The sequence below is a fragment of the Trachemys scripta genome, chromosome 3 (assembly GCF_013100865.1).
Source record: "Trachemys scripta elegans isolate TJP31775 chromosome 3, CAS_Tse_1.0, whole genome shotgun sequence".
Classification (NCBI taxonomy): domain Eukaryota; kingdom Metazoa; phylum Chordata; order Testudines; family Emydidae; genus Trachemys; species Trachemys scripta.
Window position 1 is genome coordinate 164019451 of NC_048300.1, and position 17910 is coordinate 164037360.

General features: G+C 41.4%; 1 protein-coding gene across 3 annotated transcripts in view; it reads right to left on the minus strand.

Moving 5' to 3' along the window:
• Window positions 1–17910, minus strand: part of MYOM2 (myomesin 2) — a 188017-nt gene that overhangs the window by 23977 nt on the left and 146130 nt on the right. The window contains exons 39-40 of one of the 3 annotated variants that reach the window (XM_034766372.1): window positions 14273–14357; window positions 11562–11878 (exon numbers count right to left, since the gene is read on the minus strand). In XM_034766372.1, coding sequence (XP_034622263.1) covers window positions 14274–14357 — 84 coding nt within the window. In that variant the 3' untranslated portion in view covers window positions 11562–11878; window position 14273. Of the gene's footprint in view, window positions 1–11561; window positions 12422–14272; window positions 14358–17910 lie in introns of those variants that run through there. The other 2 variants (XM_034766370.1, XM_034766371.1) reach the window with 2 other exon arrangements.

Sequence of the window (17910 nt, forward strand, 5' to 3'; positions counted from 1 at the left end):
AGCAGAGTCATGAACAAAACCCACATCTGCTCAGCCCCAGGCCAGTGCCTTAGCTGCAACATCATCCTTCCCCTCTCCACGTGATAACATTTATAAGGATCGTTTCTCTATGTATCAAACACTGGAACTAAAACTTGCAAAGGTAGCATGGGATCTTTCATGTCTTCAAGTGGTCAGGACCTCTCTTTTATGAGTTATCTCCAACAGCAGAGTGACCCCAGTGCCACACAAGTGTACTGATTCAGTACTGACTCAGAAGGTAGAGTGGTATCTACTGTACTGAATCCCAAATAGGAATTTCCTCCAACAGGAAATTTTCCTTTGGGATTTTCCTTTCAAGTATTGATCCAGCCTGATCTTATCTAGCTAGTGAGATGTGACAAGATCATAGCCTGTGATGACATGGCTGCATAGAAATTATATTGGCACTTTGTCTCCTGATTTCAGAGGTTATCGAATTTAATCATTTGTTAGTTACTAGTTTAATATATGTGAAATACAATTGAAGTTTAAAACAGCATTTAAAGATATTTAATAGTACAATGTTCATTATTGTAGATAGCATAGTGTCATAAAATAATAATTCTAATACTGATTACTTATTAAATCAGTTGTTTAAGTACTATTGGTGGCTACATGGATCTAGTGTTAGAAGAAATTTAAAATGTCCTAGTCCTTATTTTCTGAATCAACACATTAGCCATTGTTGATATTTCCCACTCTGAGTAGAGGAACGTTTGACAATATACAAGGAAAATAGAAAAATACAATATTCTTCCTGTTACTCACAAATAAAACTTACATTTCTGATTCCATTCTACTCTGTCTCATTACCATTTGCCATTTCATTTCCATTTTTCTGATTCTGTTATACTGTTTTGTCTTTCTTGAAACCTTCTATTCAGGTCTTTTTCTGTGTCTTTTATCTTTCAGCTATGTTTTACATAACTCTTTTTTTCCCTTTCTTTTCCTCACTTCCAGCCTCTGACCAACTTTGTCTCTTTTCTTCGCAGTCTGGATTTACCATAAGAGAATTATTGCACAATTTTAAAATGTAATGAGACATGCAATGACCATCTTTCTGTGGAGGGGCCAGGGGAAACAAGTTATGTAAAGTGGAAACCAATGGGTACAAAATGAGGGGCAAGACAGTCTTTTAAATCTCTCCTCATATAAAAGCTGTTCCACACCCCTCGTCATTTTTGTTGCCCTTCTCTTTACTTTTTCCAAGGTTAATTTATCATTTTTGAGATGGGGTGACAAGGATTGCTTGCAGTAATCAAAGTGTGGGTGTATCATGAATTTATAGTGTGGCATTATGATATTTTCTAAATATTTTCATGATGCCAGTATATAAATATGCTTTTACAGCAAATATATAATTGTGTTGATGCCCCTGAATTAGTAGCTGGAAACATAGTTTTAAAGGTGTAAACCTCAATATATTGTCTGCTATACCAACTGAAGATCTTCCCCCTAATGTTCCATTTCATTCCATGAAAGAAAACATCATGACAAAAAAAATGAATCTAGCAAGGCTGACTCCATTTAAGATGTAATTTACAAAGCAAGAGTATTTTGCACATGGTTAAAAAGTGAAAATGACAGTGGTTCTTTATCAAACTCATTCTCTATACCATTCAATCAATGTTCAGACTGCTGGTTCAAGTGCATCAAAACAACACTATGATATTTATTGCAAAACCAAAAACCACTGAGGAAGCAAAAAAACCAAATAGTTACTCAAGGTTACATCTGCAAATTTAATAATTGTTCTGTTAACATTCAAATTATGGCATAAAAACCATAGTGTGCTTTGGGTACATGTAATTTGCTATTTCCATGATTCATGAACCTCACTTCTTCTAGCAGGCAAGTCCTTCTCTTGTTTCATGCTCAAGTAAATGCATAAATCCAAAAGGGGCAGAGACACATAGATAAGCTGAGTGCAACAGTGCAGAAAATATGCTTTATTATAGAAAATATTAATAGAGCAAGGTATATAAACACGTACATTTGTGATATTAAATTTATACTAATTTCTTTATTGGGAATTGGATTAATTTACATAGTGTTAAAAGCATGAAAACACGTATGAAACTAACATTTAATAACATTCTGCTCAAATTATTTTGTTTATTATTATTAAGAATGGGTGACCTTAATTGACCTTATCTTTTGACCCCCCACATAAGGACATAAGAAATGTCATACTGCATCAGATCAATGGTTCTTCTTGTCTTGTATCATGTCTCTGACAGTGGCCAGTCCAGAGCTTCGAAGGAATGTATGGAACAGGGAGGTTGGAGTGATCCACTCCTGTCTTTCGCTCCTGACTTCTGGCAGTTAAAGGTTTAGGGTCACCCAAGCATGTAGTTGCAGCCCTGACCATCTTGGCTAATAGCCATTGATGGACCTATCCTTCGTGAACTTATCTAGTTTTTGTTTTTTTAACCCAGTGATACTTTTCTCAACATCCTATGGCAATGAGTTCCATGGATTGATTGTGTGTTGTGTGAAAAAGTACTTCTTATTTGTATTAAGCCTGCTGCCTATTAATTTCAATAGGTGACCCCTTGTTTTTTGTATTGTGGGAAAATGTAATCAAAACTTCCCTATTTACTTTCTCCACACTATGACTTTATAGACCTCTATCATATCCTCCCTTAGTTGTCTGTTTTCTAGGCTTAAAGGAATTCTTAAACAACAGACTGGCATAAAGGGACCACAGGACTCATCCTTCCCAATCCAAGGGGAGTATCTCTGGCCCAGGGAGTGCCTATGTTTGGTATAGTACCAGTTCTGGCAACTCTGAGGCACCTCTTCACGAGATGTTCCGGAGTGAGGGGAAACACATATGGGATAGAAGGAGGTATGGCCAAGGCAGCTCTGTGCCCAATTCTGCACCCCTACAGTGGCCCATAGTGGACAACATATCAGGAGTGCAACTTCAGAACAGCCTTCAGGGCTGCTTTAACCTATGCAAGGGCCCACACAAGCCCCTGCATCCCTGCATTGGGAAGATGCAAATGGTCTCCCAGCAGTTGCTGGCCCAGTGCCTGTACTAGCTGGGATGAATTGGACTCCACAAGCCTCATGTGCCACAGCTATGCACTTTACATGAGATGGGTGTAAATATACTTTGCCCAGGTGGAAAGAGAAACACAAGCATACAAGGCACTGTGGCAGTAAAAAGGGGCATTAACAATGCACTGTAAAGGTCTTTAGTGTATGAGAATCAGGGCCCAAATTTGGACTGTAATTTTACTGGGTTTCTCAGGAGTCCCTCCTTTAAAAAAGGAGCAGAATAAACAAAAATTAATGAAAAAAAGAGAAAGTGAAGTAAAGTGGTGGGCAGGCAGAGACAAAGACAGACTTGCAGGAAAGAAAGCTGAAGTGCAAAAGAGAAATTATATACGTATCACCTGCCCCTGGAAGCCTCACTGTTTGAGATTCTGCTCTTATGCGATTCTTGTGCCCTGCTAGGAAAAATATACCCACAAATGACTGATAGTGTTGATAGATATCCAGTCCACACATCTTTATGCTACTAATAGTGGACTGATAGATATCCAGTCCACACATCTTTATGCTACTAATAGTGTTTAAAATCTCATGAGCCAAATTCACATATGGCATAGGAAATCCTCTCTCAAGGGAGAGGAGTGGGGCCTACATTCCTCCAAAAGGGAAAGGGCTGGTCAGGGTGCAACCATTGCCCTGCCTTCTTCACATGATACAGAGAGGCTAGTTAGTGCCTTATGTTGGGGAACAGACCAAGGTACATACCTGCTTCAAGCACAACAAGGGCTATGAGTGTGCATGATCCCTCATGCTGGCTTAATGCTACCAGCCACCACTGCTTGGTTTGTGCATCTCCTGTCATGCATTGCCCTCTCCCCCAGAATTCCCAGTGTGGATTTCAAGAGCCAGATCTGAACCCAAATTAACAATATATGTGGGTGGTTAACATCACTATCTTTGACTGGGCAGCGTCAGTTCTTTATCTGCTGTAAATAGTAGAATCATAGCTTCTTTTACAGCAAAAGTGGCAACAACCAGACAGCCCCCATGTATTCACATTTGAAGATACCAGCACAAATATGAAAGATGAAAACTCTTTCAGTGTTCCTTGTTGCCATATGTTCAAAGGATAAAATTCCAGACAGCATCAACCATCTTCTGTGTAACTCAACTATTAATTAGAGTGAGACTAATTACTCCCCTACTTTTGATGAGCAATGAGAAATCCTCCCTCTCTCTTTTTTTAAGCGAAAGATTTATTGCTCCATTTTAATGGTGTTTTAACATTTCCTTCTCTTTTAATCAACAGTATTAAATTCATGTAGATGCCTCTGCAGCACCAAAGCTCTCTGCAAGCTGATTCTGATACTGAAAGCCAAGCAGAACTATTTTTCAATAAATTGCAGGCTAGTAACTTCAATATGATGTTCTGGGGTTTTGCTCAATTAAAAAATCTGGGCTACAGTTTTAAACTATCTAAAATGGAAATAGCTTTTTACAAATTCAATTATATCTAACACATATAATCATAAACTCTCCGTTGTAATTTCTGCTGTAAAAAAAAAAAAAACAAAAAAAAACAAAAAACAGTAATACACCTCACAACTGGGGTGATGAACGAAGGAAGCTACTTCTGATCGCCATGCAGCAATAAGATGCATATACTAACTAGTTTCAGTGTCTATATTATGTGCTAGAAACAGTCTCTTAAATTCTGCTGATTCATGCAAGTAGATGTAAAAAATAATCTACTCTTTCCTTGTGGCAGGGATTTGATGAATAGAACTCACTACTCATGGTCTTGACAGGATTAGTATAGTCACCATGTGCTATAAATATAAAACATTCTTTATGGAAATAATATTTTTTGCTTGAGGGAAATTGTTTGAATTGAAGGGGAAAATGAGCAAACCAAACCCTGCTGAAAACTTTTGCTATCAAGGAAATAAGTGTACAATTCTCCCTCGGACTTTGCTGTGTTTAATCTTTTTCAACTTCACAGTAACTAGACCTCTCTCTGGCTGTTTTACACACTAGCAGAATGATCAGTGCAGTAGAAAAAGGTTAAGAAAAATACCACCAACCAGCAAAAATCTGCTAAGACTTGTCAGAACCAGGCTAATTTTTCACAGCATGATTTAATTTCAGTAGTGCCATCCATTACCAGTGAGTCTTGATTTGTTTAAATATAAAAATTGATATAATATAGCATCAGTTTTCAGGAGGCCTATCTAGCAGCCATTTAAGTGGACACTAAGACGGATTCAATTACAAAATCAGGACCTTAGATTGCATATATATATTGCAATGAGGTATTTTTCCTCCGGTAATTCAGAAATCCTTTTCTCCAGAAGAAAATGTTTCTCTTCCTATGCCTACTCCTGGACAACAGAGTTCCAAAATGTTTCTCAAATGGTTTGGTTAGTGTTTGTTTCTATGAATTCTTTAAAGATGACATTTACCTTCACATGTTTGTTTAAGTGACATAAATTTCATGTGATCTGGAGGATAAAATATACATCAGTGGAAAGGCTTTAGAAGTCAGAAGTGTTATATTTGAAGATGGTTCTGTTGTGTATATATTATCTTATCAAAGATTTACAGTGATTGCCTTAAAAATATTTGCCAAGAATTGCCACACCATCATATCTGATATGCCACAATATCTTCTCACTTTAGGGAAATAGTGGAATATATTACTATTAAATACCTTTTTAAAATAATAAAATATTACTAAATATAAATATTTAAAATGTAGAGGGACAAGTATTCAGCTGGTGTAAATTGGTGTAATTCCATAAGGAAAGTGATAAATAAGACAGAAAAATTCATTATGCCACTATATAAATCGATGGTATGCCCACATCTTGAATACTGTGTCCAGTTCTGGTCACCCCATCTCAAAAAGGATGTAGTGGATCTAGAAAAGGTTCAAAGAAGGACAACAAAGATGATCAAGGCTATGGAGTACCTTCCATATGAGGAGAGACTAAAACAATTAGGGCTGTTCAGCTTAGAATAGAGAAAACTTAGGGGGGATATGATAGAGGTCTATAAAATCATGAATGTTGTGGAAAAAGTGATTAGAGAATTGTTATTTACCTTTCCCACAATACAAAAACCAGGAGTCACCCAATAAACTTAATAGGTAGCAGGTTTAATAAAAACAAGAGGAAGTACTTTTTCCACACAACACACAATTAATCTGTGGAACTCATTGCCCTGGGATCTTGTGAGGGCCAAAAATATCATTGGGTTAAAAAAAGAACTAGATAAGTTTGTGGCGGATAGGTCCACCAATGGCTATTAGCCAAGATGACCAGGGATGCAACCCCATGCTCAGGGCAACCCTAACCTTTGCTCCCTCAACTTGGCATTCATCTTCTGACCTTGGCTCCTGCTTTCTGTCTCTTAGATTTGGCTCACTCCCTGAGCTTGGTGTGACAATCAGAGTCCGGACACCCAAAGGGGAGAACAGGAGGTCTGAACCTCACAGAATAAGCAACTGAATCACTTGGCTGTTTACAATGTAATTACGTAAAAATATATGTCAAATAAGATCTTTCATGAAAGCATGTAGTGTTATGAACTTGATGGTCATTAGGAGATATGTATCCCAGTTATGGTTATGAATGGATGCGCGTTATCTGTGGTCTGGTCTACAATGCACAGGTTGACATAAGGCAGCTTACATCAACTTAATTATGTCAGTGTACACACTACAGCCTTGCCCTGCCGATGTAAGTGCCCTATTACCCCGACATAACAAATCCTACGCCTCTCATGGAGGTATAGTCAGGGCGATGCAGTGTCTACACAGACACTGTGTTACTTACATCGGCTTTTGGCTGTCTTGTCAATTTCACGGCTCCTTTTAGGGCTCTGCTCTGGAGCCATGAAACTGAAAAGAAAGCTAAGCAGCTGGAGCCCGGCTACCTCCAGCTCTCCACTCCCAACTGGGCTGTCCCCGCCTGGCTCCCCACTCCCTGCTCAGGGATGCGAGAAGCCTGGGCAGCTGCCCCACTCTCCCAGCGGGGAGGTAAGAAGACGGCCAGCTCCTCCCCACTCCCAGCTGGGAGCAGGGAGCTGTGAGTCTGGGGGCAGCTGGGGCTCCCAGTGGGGAGCTGCACAGAGCTGAGAGCCCTGGCTCTCAGTCCCCCAAACTGTCCCTCTTCAGTCAGTGGAAGCGTACCTGTTGACATAGGTTGACTTAAGTCTGTAGTGTAGACATGCCCTATGTATAGAGAACATTGTAATTGTAAAGAGGTTGCAACTATAGCATCACCTCACAGCAGTGCGAGGAAGGAATCAGGTAGCCAGGAGCATCTCCCAAAGTTAGTTACACAAAACTAACCCCAAACATCTAAAATTGTACAACCCAGGAAAAGATAATGGTGCACCATTAAAGTTAACGGAAAGACATTGAAACTGAAAAGAAAACCCGTCTTGGAAAAGCAAGGATGGAGGGAGCTTCCCCTGCTCTGTGTAACCATGAATTACCATAGTCTGAGAGAAAGGAAAAACAATAGTGCAAACCCTGTTAAAAGGGAAGACATTCAAAGTGAGGGCTATCCAGAAATTAAGGGCCAGCATACAAACTGGGTGCTCTCCATGAAACACTGGATCCCTTCTAGGACAGAGGGCAAGCTGGAAAGGTGCCCAGAGGCAAAAGCTAACTCGTATTAGAGAAGGGAATCTAGATAATATAGCAGTGTAAAGTCTGAGGTGGCATCTTTATGTTTAGTTTCTGTGTAACTTTTGTGTTTTTGCTTTTCCTTACGATTTCTTCTTTGAATCTATGATTTTTCTGTTAAATAAACTTTGTTTTATTTCCCCCCTGAGCAGGTCTCTGTTGTGCAAACTGGGTGGAGTGCACAGCCTCAAGTGGATTGGTAACTGGGGGCAGATTTCACTCCTTTGAGGTTGATGAACAAGGAAAAATCGGAGTGTCTGGTAGTTAAGACCTCAGGGGGTGGATTTGGGGAGTCTTGGAACTAGAAGGGCTGTTGGTCACCCTGCAAAGAGAACTTAGGAGGGTGAAAGTGGGGGTGTGACCTTTACACTTGTAGGCTGCTATTGGTGTCAGAGCTCTGGGCCACAGCAGCACAGCATTAAGGCTCCCAAAGTTACAAGGCAGGTGGTAACAGAACCCCTTACTGGTCTGAGTGATCCCCAAAATGTCACACTTGGTATTTGGCGTCTGTCCCTGGCTCCCATAGGCACCGACTTCCCCTCTTTCCCTTGGGTGCTTGACCTCCCTCTGCCCCAGCCCCGCCCCCACTCCATCCCTTCCATGAGGCCCCACCCCTGCCCCACCTCTTCCCACCCCGCCCCCATTCCAACCCCTTCCCCAAAGTCCCCGCCCCAACTCCACCCCCTCCCTGCCCCTATTCCAACTCCTTCAACAAATCCCCGCCCTGGCCCCGCCTCTTCCCTGCCTCCTCCCCTGAGCGTGCCATGTTCCCGCTCCTCCCCCTCCCTTCCGGAGCATGCTAACGCTGCCAAAGAGCTGTTTGGTGGCAGCCGGGCAGGAAGCCCTGGGAGGTAGATGGAGGAGCAGGGACACGGCGCACTCAGGGGGGCAGAAGGAGGAGGTGGGGTGGGGGAGGAGGGGAGCTTGGCTGCCGGTGGGTGCAGAGCACCCACTAATTTTGCCCCGGAGCACCCACGGAGTCGGCGCCTATGCTGGTTCCTGTTTCCTAGCTCTGGTTCATTCCCCGGTATTCACACTTGGTATCTGGCTTCTAACCCTGGCATTGGGCCCTGGTTCCTGGCCCCCAACTCTTGCTCACTCCCTGGGCTTAGTAACTCTGCTCCTGATTTGGGCTTTGGCCATTGTGCTTGGTGCCTCCTGTTCCACCCATTAGGCCACCTTCACCTCCTGGCCATTAGACATGGCCAACCATGGCCAAGGCCTTACCATCTATAAGGACAATAAGACATACTGGCCTGCCTCTTCAGGGGGATAATGAGAATTAACTGTTTACCATATAGCACTTTGGAAACATTAATTTCCAAATATTCATGTTTTTCTGCATCAAAAATTATTTCATGATTCAGCACAAATGTCTGTCTCTGCTTAGGGAAAAAATCAGGATTCAGATGCGTTAGCTTCATTCCTGCAGCTGAGAATTGAGGTAAATTGTCAGCAATGTGTAGATAAATTTGCTAAGTGCCTCCTTTAGCTATGCCTGGCTCTAGAACAGGGGTGGGCAAACTTTTTGGTCCAATGACCACATTGGCATTGCGAAACTGTATGGAGGGCCGGGAAGGGAAGGCTGTGCCTCCCCAGTCAGCCTGGCCTCCGCCCCCTCCCACTTCCTGCCCTCTGACTGCCCCCCTCAGAACCCCTGACCCATCCAATCCCCCCTGCTCCTTGTCCCCTGACTGCCCCCTCCCGGGACCCCCACCTCTAACCGCCCTGCTCCATGTCCCCTGACTGCCCTGACCCCTATCCACACCCCCGCCCCCTGACAGCCCCCTCCGGGATTCCCACGCCTATCCAACCTCCCCTGCTCCCTTTCCCCTGACTGCCCCTGGGGACCCATCCCCCCGGCCGGAGCCAGCCACACCACCTGTGCTGCCCAGCAGGAACAGCGGGCCAGAGCACAGAGCCGCAGGTTGCCCACCACTGCTCTAAATATTTCAGTATGTGAAACATTAGAAAAACTGTCCATTGGCTTCTGAGCTTAATTTTTAAAATAAAATCATGCACTAGGTAATTTCATTAGCTGTGTCCAAAAGAAATCTCTTTTAAAAATTAAAAAAGTGTCCAATTTATGCATCTGCAGTATGTCAGGTGAATTTTCTCTCCAGACTTCCAATTCCTTTATACTTGTTTGAGCCCAAATCTCTATAGCTTCCAACTTCACTATTTCTTAAATGTAATGGAGATGAGGAAGCCACAGGCCCAGTTGCAGTCCCCATATCCTCTAACAAAATTTAGAGCAGAAGTAGGGGCTATACCAATTTCTGCCAGTTGAGGAAACTGCACTAGTGGAGGATTAGGCCCAGTGAAGTCTGACTCCGCTATAACCCTTCCTTCTCCGACTCCCAATATGTCCTCTCCTCCCCTTTATGCTTGGAGTGAGCTTTACTGCATCATAAATTGCCCCTACACAGGGGAAATTCTCCAGTGGTCATCCCCAACTGTTTTAAGTGAACTTGGTGAACCAGAGGATCCTGCATTTATATCAATCTATACGGTCTTTATACCTTCAGTCCCCTTCTTCCTACCAAATAAGTAATGAAATATTAATCCTCATACATTCATTTTTTAAAATAAAGCATTTAAATGCCAGACAGAAGAGGTACAGTGGTGATAAGTGAAGTGTCTGATCATCGCTGTGTGTTGATGGAAAAGCCATAGGAGGAACCCAACACATGAATTGGAATAGAGATATTAGCTAGGAAGAGGGTTTTGTATGACTAAGCTAGTCACTCTGAAATAAGGAGGAATTTCATTCTGCTATGAATGCAGAGTGAAATCTAACATAATGAGTAATACTTCACCTGAACTGCAGTACAAGCTGTAGTCATGTCCAGAAGGAAATAGAAAAGGACCTAGTAGTGGGGGGATGAGAGATGGGCAGGAAATAATTTTCCCATCCTGTGACTATCTTGAGAGTTCAAAATTTTTTCCCATGTTGGATGAAGAACAGAAATTGTGAAAATATTTGTGAACCAAAAATGGTATTCTATTGTTCATTTTGTGTCAACTGAAACATTTCATTTGATGATTTTGAATCATTTTGTTGCAATTTTGACATTTTAAACTTTTTTCAATCTACTTAACTTAAATTTCTAACTGAAAAGTCACTTCAACCAGGAAAAAAAACAAAACAAAAAAAAAACCCCACGTTTTCAACAGAAAATGTTCAAATGAAGTCTTTTGACAATGTTTTGTTCTAAATATATTGAGTCAGGAAATCTGCTGAACCTGATCCAGTTTCACAAACAGTTTGGGTTTTGATGTATTGGCATTTTTCAACAAAACAAAAAAATTGTTAAAACAAAAAACACCAGCTTTATGGGAGGATGAGTATATCAGTTTTTTTGTTTGTTTTTTGGGGGTATCTAAGACATGGGAGTGTAAAATATTGCTAAAATCAAACAAGTTAGTAAACCCCCACAGTAATCCATCGGATGCATTTTTGTTTGGTTTTGTTTTCCTAGAATTAGACTCAGCATTCTTATTATATCTGGGCCTTTTATACTATGCAGAATATGCTTCTGTGAAAATTTCCAACTGTACCCGTTGTCTCCTTTTAACAAGTGCCATTAAAGATGATGCACATATATTATTCTATTCATAACCTACTCCGTGATTATCACAACTAACAATAAATCCATTTTTTTCCTAGGGAGAATTGCATTTGCAGTTTTTACACAATGCTCAAGCAAAGTCACTTGCCCAAGCACTTTTGAAATTTTAGCCCTTGAAATTAATATTATATGATTAAGAGACAGATTCTGGTTCATTCTCTTACAATGATTAATACCTTACTTTATAAGAAGTCCAACTGAAGCCAATGGTGTAAGATGCTATTCAATTTATTAGGACATGATAATCCGACTCTAAATTTGTGGATTAGTTTCAAAATAATAATTTTTAGAAGGAAAAAACAAATTCTCACACAATTTATGAGGTGGTAATCAGATGTTAGTTGGCAGAAGAGAAGAGATGAGGTCAGGTCACCAAACCAGGCGAAAATGTTACACCTGAGTAGGTCTGTTAATACAGCAGGAGCTTAGGTGTTTTGAGATGAAAAGAAATAGAATTTGAAAAGACTGTGAATTGGTAACAAAAATCAAGCAACTTCAATTAGTCTTGTCCCCAAGGAAGTCTCTGAAGCTGTAATATGAATACAAATTACATTGTGTTCAGCAAATACAGAATCTATTTCACAACCTGAAAATCTACTTTGAACAAACAATAGGCCTACTAACCAATCAAGTGGAACAAATTACAACTGTCAACATCATAGCAGCTGTACTAAATTGGTAATTTAGCATGACCCTACAGCTGAAGAGAAGTTAGATGTTCTGATAACATTTAGAAAAGTTAAAGAAGTGATCAGCAGTCTGGCATGGCAAACAGCATACATTATAGTATGAAGAGGCCTTCTAGATAGCATTGGCTTACCTATGCAAAACATTGTGTACTAAACTCCAACATTAGTATTGCCCAAGAAAAGGAAAACATCATTGCACAGTTACTGGCTAATTACTGATCTTGTGTAATTTCTAAGCAATACGGGTTTGCTGATGTTTGGTGACGTCTTTTCCCAGGATCTTGAAAGACATAGTGGAACTGATATATAATCTCTGATCAAATTTTGTTTTAATCAAATGAAGGTTTTGAGAGCCACCAGTGTCATCTTCTCAGTGCTATCATCTGGGGGGGAAAGTGTTTTATTTAGATATACAGTATATATCTAAAGCAGCATCTATCCCTTTCTCTAGACACCCTTTGGTAATTTTAAATATTGAGGTGGATCTGCTACAGAGGGGACTACAACTCCCATCAGTCCCCTCCCCATTGCACTTCCTCAGACCAGATAAGCAGAAGTAGGCTCTGCCTGGGAATGGGAAGCATATGATGGCAGCAGGGAGCTGGGGAGAAGTCCCAGGAATGGTGGACAGAGCTGCATGTGGAACAGGCTATAACTGCTTCTCATCACATCTGAATACAGATCTGTGTGGGACTTATGGGGGAGGAGCAGTGACTGAGGAAGAAACCAGTGCAGAGTAGGGTTGCCATCTGTCCAGTTTTCACCTAGACAATCTGGGTTTCAACTTGTATGTCCAGGTGCCATTTGACAGGCCCTGATGTCCTGTTTTTTTTTATCTGTAGCAACCCTAAGCGGAAGGAAGGAAATAACACAGCAGCCACTGCTGCCTCAAATGCCAGGCTGTTCATGTGGCTTGCAGTGGCATGTGGCATGCAGGGGTGGAGCCTTGGGGGGAAGAGCTGGAGAAGGGGGTGGAGCCTCAGGAGAAGAGTTGGAACAGGGTTGAGGCCTTGAGAGAAGAGGCGGAGCAGGGGCAGGGTGTTGGTGCAAAAGGGTGGAGCAAGGACGGGGCATTTGGGGGAAGAGGTGGGCAGGACTGTGGTCCCGGGGGGTCCTGTGCCATTACAAAGGTGGAAACCCTAGAGAGGGGACCTAGTGAGAGACACTAAGTGAGCCTGCTTGGAAACCCACAAATACTTATTTGCCTGAATAGAGACTGGACTGGAGAGGGCCATCCATGCACCAGGCCTGAAGAGCCCTGACTTTCTATTGGACTGCCCCAAACTGGATCCGTTATTGCTCACTTTGAACTGTATCTGTTCAGGTCTCTATATCTAGGGTATTTGCAACCTTTCTCCATTCCTGCCAGCCCTAGTAAAAATCTTTCCCTCAGCCATGTGTCTGAGTGGTTATTGGGACCCCGAGGGCTAGCGCCAACAAGGCCTAGCTGCTGAAGCACCTACAGAACATGTCTCCGAGACACAGTACCCCAAGCACGCTACTGGCATACTAGGGACTTCGAGTACAGAGTAAGCCCAATACATACAATACAGTCATAAAATAGACCTCTTCTGTCATCCCCACTTTCAACAATTAATAATCATATCCACAGGAATCAGCAATAATCCAGCAGCGAAGTCACAGTGAATAGCTTTAAGATCTCCCACCAGAGCCTTCTCATTCACTCACAAGTAGGGAATACAGAGGCCTTGCAGCCAGGGAAAGGTAATATTGTTATTTTGTGAATTTCATACCCATCGTTGGCTTCTTAGTGAATGGCTCAGAATATCTTAGAACTGCACCGTGCAAATCATTCATTGAAAGCTATTTGGAGAGGACGACGAACCACGGCCTTGACTCCTCCCAGCTCTTCCCCATCCCTTTGGGGTCTTTATGTCTTCCTACCCCCTTTCTGGGTCACACCGAGAGTAGTCTCTAATCTCCCCTAACCTCACTGACTGCATTGTGACAGCCCCTTGCATAGGCCACAGAGGAGGGGTAGGGAGGCTTATGTGAAGGACTGTCACAGTCTAGCCTACTGGATAAGGAAGGAAGAGAGTAAGAAAGCCAGGCATGGCTTCTTATATGCTGGATAGTCTCCCTGGGGAGCTGCAGTTCACTAAAACTCCATTAACTTTACAATTGTGACTTACACTGCATGGGTTTTATTGCACAGATGAACAGTAGCTGTTCCCTGCTAGGACTGTCCTACTTTCGCATGATTCAATTGTTACCTCAGAGCTTTCGTTTGTTGGTGCTCCTGGCTGCAGATGTTGTTTCCAGTTCTTTCATTTCTGCTAGTTTGTCTGTGACAATTATCTGCAGACGATAAAAGCCAAAGTTAAGATCTTTAGAAAGTATATTCAGAAAGCCACAAAATATACAAAGCTCTGACCACAGGCTCTGCAATATAATAGATAATACTTATCACCAAAAAGCAGGCAGCGAAGCAGCCAGTCAGCTTTCACATGCACTAATATGATCACACTGTAAAAACTGAAGAGAGGATGCTGTTGCACTGATGGATAATTTCGCCAATTACATTTCTTTTCAGTTACCATATTTTCCCACATGAATACTTCTTTGATTCTGTTAAAAGGGTTTTCTTGGATCTGGGCTTTACAATAAAAACAAAATTGGTAGCCATGCTTTTTGGATAAAATAGAAAGCAAAACGGAAACAAATGCAAATCAAGGAAGGCTGTATTGGCTCAGATGCGCTTTGCGCTCCAGATGATTTGCAGCCTGTCATCCATGCAGAGTAAAACAAAAATCACCGCAGTGTGGGGAAATCTTCTAATGGTGTAAAGAGGACACAATAGCTACAATGCTGCCCCATCCCTCTGGCTAGTGTAAAGGGCATGGCCAGGGGAGAAGAGACCTGGCAGGGACTTCACTTAGCCTTGGTATCACATAGCTTCCATAGCCCCCTTGGTAGTCATTGGAGCAGTGCTTAGGATGCTGTAATTTATGCCAGGGGGCTGACCTGGTACACGGCTGGCCCAAGTTGGGATGGAGGTTGCAGAAGTATTTTAAAGCATCTGTGCAGTGCGTGCTCCTTGGCTGCAGCTGAGAATCTGGGCCATTAATATTGAAATCATTTAACTTATGTTTATAGTATGAATGCTTGCTGGTGACATGCCTTTGCTTCCAAGTTACCAAAAGGAAATCAAAAATGTGATGAAATAAACTACTGATAAATGAGATGAACGCCAGAAGAAATCAGGTGGCAGCAGCTCTGCCTATGATGTCTTACCAGCTAGTCATTTTGATGGAGGATGGGGTGTAGAGAGCTAGTAAATGTTACAATTTCTCTATGCTACATCATTTCAACTTCTAGCACTTGGCACTTTGCAGAGGGTGCTGCCATTTTCTGAGACAGAGAAGATGCAGCATGTTACAGAGCAGACTCAGGCCATAATACTCAGACTTAGGTGAATACTCACACTTCAAGCACCTGTATAAGTGGCCTGATTTTTCTGAGTTGCTGGGTGCCTGCAGTTTGCTAGAACACAACAGGGAAATGGGGCTTATCATGTTCTCAAAGATACTTTACTTATGCTCCTTCTTGTTTTGCTTTGGCCCTTCGTCTAAAAGGACATCAATTTTTATGAAGCTGTTGGGAACCAGTTTAGATGCTCATAGATTTTTATTTATCAACAAAAATGGCACAAGATGACTTACTCTCCACTGCGAAGGCCAACATAAGGCCTAAACATCACTTGAGTCCTACATAAATCCTCTAAACAATCAATTTAGAAGGTACAGAAGGGGTGAATTTTGCCTACAGTGATCTTCATGTCTACAAAGCAGTGGTGGAAGTGTATTCATTTACACAGAATGAAAAGAGAAGGCTACTATTACACATTTCTCAAGTCAAGATTTTTGCCATAGAAACTTGATAATGATGCTAATTAGTACAAAGTAATTTGCTTTAGAGTAGCAGCAATAAATGATGAAAGATTAAACAGGGCAGCCATTTGGCTAGATAACGAGGCTTATTTATGAGTTTACGCCCTAAAGATAAAAGTGTGTCATTAAAGCTGTACATCATATCATTGTTTTGTCTGTATGTTCTAGTAAGTAAACTATTATGAGAATATGATCAAGTAGGCTTCATGCACAGATAAGCACCTTGTTGTGCCCAAAAAGCAAATCCTTGTATGAGTAATGGCATTGTTGTATTTTTCCTGATAAACCTCAGTCCTGACACAAGTTTAATTACAGGCTGGGCAAAAATTCAGCTCAATTTCTTTCTGCATCATTAACTGTCAGCAAAATGACTTCAGATTTATTAGGCTTCTCTAATCTATCATTGACTCTGTGGTCAAACTGAAACCCCTTGGGGTCCAAACCAGCCTGAGCTCCAGATCAACAGAAATGGAAGCACCAGTGCGTCTGCCCAATGGAAGGTCTTCTATTGAGGAGGATGTTTCCACTTTCCTGGGGGAAGATTGTTCAGTAGACACAGAATACCTCATAGCAGCTCTCTTCCTATTTATGGAGCTTGCAGTGTGAGGGGAAGGTTCTTCCCAAATGAATAGAATAGCAGTGAGATAGAAAAGAATTTTAAAGAGCTCATGGCCTGACTTCACTGAGCTTCCCTTGGCTGTGACAGTAAAGGACATGAGTTCTAGGGCTGGAATAATTCCCATGGGCTCCTAAGAACCACAAGCAATGTGAGAAGCACAGAGTTTGTAGAGCGCACTCCACTCCCTATTGGTTGTTCCTGAGGGGAGGTTGATATGGTGTTTTAGCTTCTGAGACTTAATCAAACTTTCCCCAGAATAAACTGGCCTGTAGCTGAACCAGCATCCATGACTTTTCAGGGCTTGTAGGGCTTAGAAGATAGGAGAGAGAGGTCCAGATTATCTTCTGACATACACCAGTTTAATACAAGTGTAACTGTATTTACTTTAATAGATTCTACTCTTGATTTACGCTGTTGTAAAAGAGGAGAGAAACTTGGATTTTTTTTAGTAGTCACTAGACACTGTAATCACTCTCTAGTGATACTAGCAGTCAGTGACACAGTGGATAAATAATCTACCTTTTCAAAGAGTCTGGAAAACTTTCTTCGTGATCTCTCCTTTCTGTACTTCTGCTGGTATGCCATAGAGGCCAAGAGCTTTCTTCCTTTTCATGTTGCTCAATGCTTCTTCAATGTCTTCTTCTGGGATTGGTGCCCCTAGACCCAGCTTTGGTTTTATCATACACCATTGTTCTCTTAGATTATCTTCATTCATAAACTTTTCAATAGTAATAATAAGCCTTAAGTAGTAATAATAATTAGGGCTGTCAATTAATCGCAGTTAACTCATACAAATAACTCAAAAAAAGTAATCGTAATTAATCGCAGTTTTAATCACATTGTTAAACAATAGAATACCAAATGAAATGTATTGAATATTTTGGATGTTTTTATACATTTTCAAATATATTGATTTCAATTACAACACAGAATACAGAGTACAGTGCTCACGTTATATTATTATTTTTATTTCAAATATTTGCACTATAAAAATGATAAAAGAAATAGTATTTTTCAATTCACCTCATACAAGTACTGTAGTGCAATCTCTTTATCATGAAAGTGCAACTTACAAATGTAGATTTTTTTGTTATATAACTGCACTCAAAACCAAAACAATGTAAAACTTTAGAGCCTACAAGTCTACTTAGTCCTACTTCTTGTTCAGCCAATCACTAAGACAAACAATTTTGTTTACATTTACAGGAGATAATACTGCCCGCTTCTTATTTACAACATCACCTGAAAGTGAGAACAGGTGTTCGCCTGGCAAGGTGTTGTGGCCAGCATGGCAAGGTATTTATGTGCCACGTATGCTAAATATTCATATGCCCCTTCATGC